The sequence below is a fragment of the Otolemur garnettii genome, unplaced genomic scaffold (genome assembly GCF_000181295.1).
Source record: "Otolemur garnettii isolate 467f Iridium unplaced genomic scaffold, OtoGar3 scaffold00020, whole genome shotgun sequence".
In the NCBI taxonomy this organism is placed as follows: Eukaryota; Metazoa; Chordata; class Mammalia; order Primates; family Galagidae; genus Otolemur; species Otolemur garnettii.
Window position 1 is genome coordinate 5,378,777 of NW_003852415.1, and position 1,537 is coordinate 5,380,313.

At 41.9% G+C, this 1,537-nt stretch overlaps 1 protein-coding gene across 1 annotated transcript in view; it reads left to right on the forward strand.

The window, feature by feature from the left end:
* Positions 1 to 1,537, forward strand: part of NRXN3 (neurexin 3) — a 1,203,771-nt gene that overhangs the window by 171,017 nt on the left and 1,031,217 nt on the right. The window contains exon 4 of the mRNA XM_012803511.2: positions 1,293 to 1,496. Within this exon, the coding sequence (XP_012658965.1) occupies positions 1,293 to 1,496 (204 nt within the window). The remainder of the gene's footprint in view (positions 1 to 1,292; positions 1,497 to 1,537) is intronic.

Genomic DNA, 1,537 nt, shown 5'->3' on the forward strand with positions numbered 1-1,537 from the left:
TCCCCCTTGAGCTGCCTGTCAACCATCATTTCTTTTGTTGCAAACTCCACCCATCTCCCAAGACCAGCTCAGACTCCACTCCAGCCTTCTTACTCACCTGTATCTCTCAGCTTCTCTTCTCTGAATACCACTGACTTTGTGTATCTTCCCTGTGACATGGAATCATTTTATATTCTAAAAAGTTACTTGTGTGTATGGTATCTCCCTCTAGAATAGGGAACATGTCTGTTTGATCTTTGTATTCTCCACAGTGCGTGTAGGTAGCAAATATTTGGTAACAGCAAATGTTTAATGAACACCTACTCAGTCCCAGACACTGGGCCTAATGACAGGTTGGCTTTATAGGAATGTGGATTATATTGTCTTCCTGTGTTTCCTGAAAATACCTTCCAAATGAAGGATTAAACAAATTTACACGTTAATTATCATGGTGTTGTAGAATAATTTACCCTGGACTTGGAAATAGATATACTAAGTTAAAATCTAGGCTGTGTGACTTGGGGATGATAACCTTCCTTTCTAAAAGCTTTATCTTTCTTCTTTGAAAGCAGGAATAATAGACCCACATTAGAACATTAAGTGAGGTAACATATGGATGGGGGGATCTTAACCAACGTGCTTAGAGTAAGAAAAGTACCAAACAAAAGTGAGTTTTCTTTATTCCTTTATGGAAGTTCTACTTGAATGAAAGTAAAATGAGTTTCACAAAGGTGTCACTTGCATTTTGTTGTTATTTTTCTAGCCCTAGCACTGTCAACCTTCTTTGAGTGGGCCACACAAACTGGCCCCTGGGGCTGTGCACCTGCCCTCTCCTTCTAGGAGCAATCTGTAAACTATCTGTTTGTCTGCTGAGGTGGTTATAAACTACTGTTCTCTGTTTCATCTTTATGAAATACATGGACTCTAAGTTTCATTTTATATACTTGTATTTTATCTACAGCATACAGAATGGCAGGCATTACTATTTGTAGGGGTATTTCCACTTCTGCAAAATATCTTCACACATTTAATTTGGTTATTTAATTTGGCACCTGTGACAAGTCTGTGAGCATGGTAAGGGCAAGTACTGGGCCATCATATACCCTTCACAAATGAAGAAAACGGGCCTCATCCTTTAAGTTGTCTGCCTAAGGTATCACAGTTAAAACATGGCAATAGTGGGGGTCAATAAAACACAAGTTGCCTGGTTACAAATTTGGCACCTTCTGTTTTACTCAGCCTTAAAAGCAAAGAGCTATTTGGCAATTCGACCACCCTTCATCCTAATGATTTCCTCTACTTTCCTTCCACAGAGGCATCCATCCTGAGCTATGACGGCAGCATGTACATGAAGATCATCATGCCGATGGTCATGCACACCGAGGCAGAGGACGTGTCCTTCCGCTTCATGTCCCAGCGAGCTTATGGGCTGCTGGTGGCCACAACCTCCAGGGACTCCGCAGACACCCTACGTCTGGAGCTGGACGGGGGGCGTGTCAAGCTCATGGTTAACTTAGGTATCGTATGAAGTACCCTCTGCCATTCTGTTTGGGCTTGT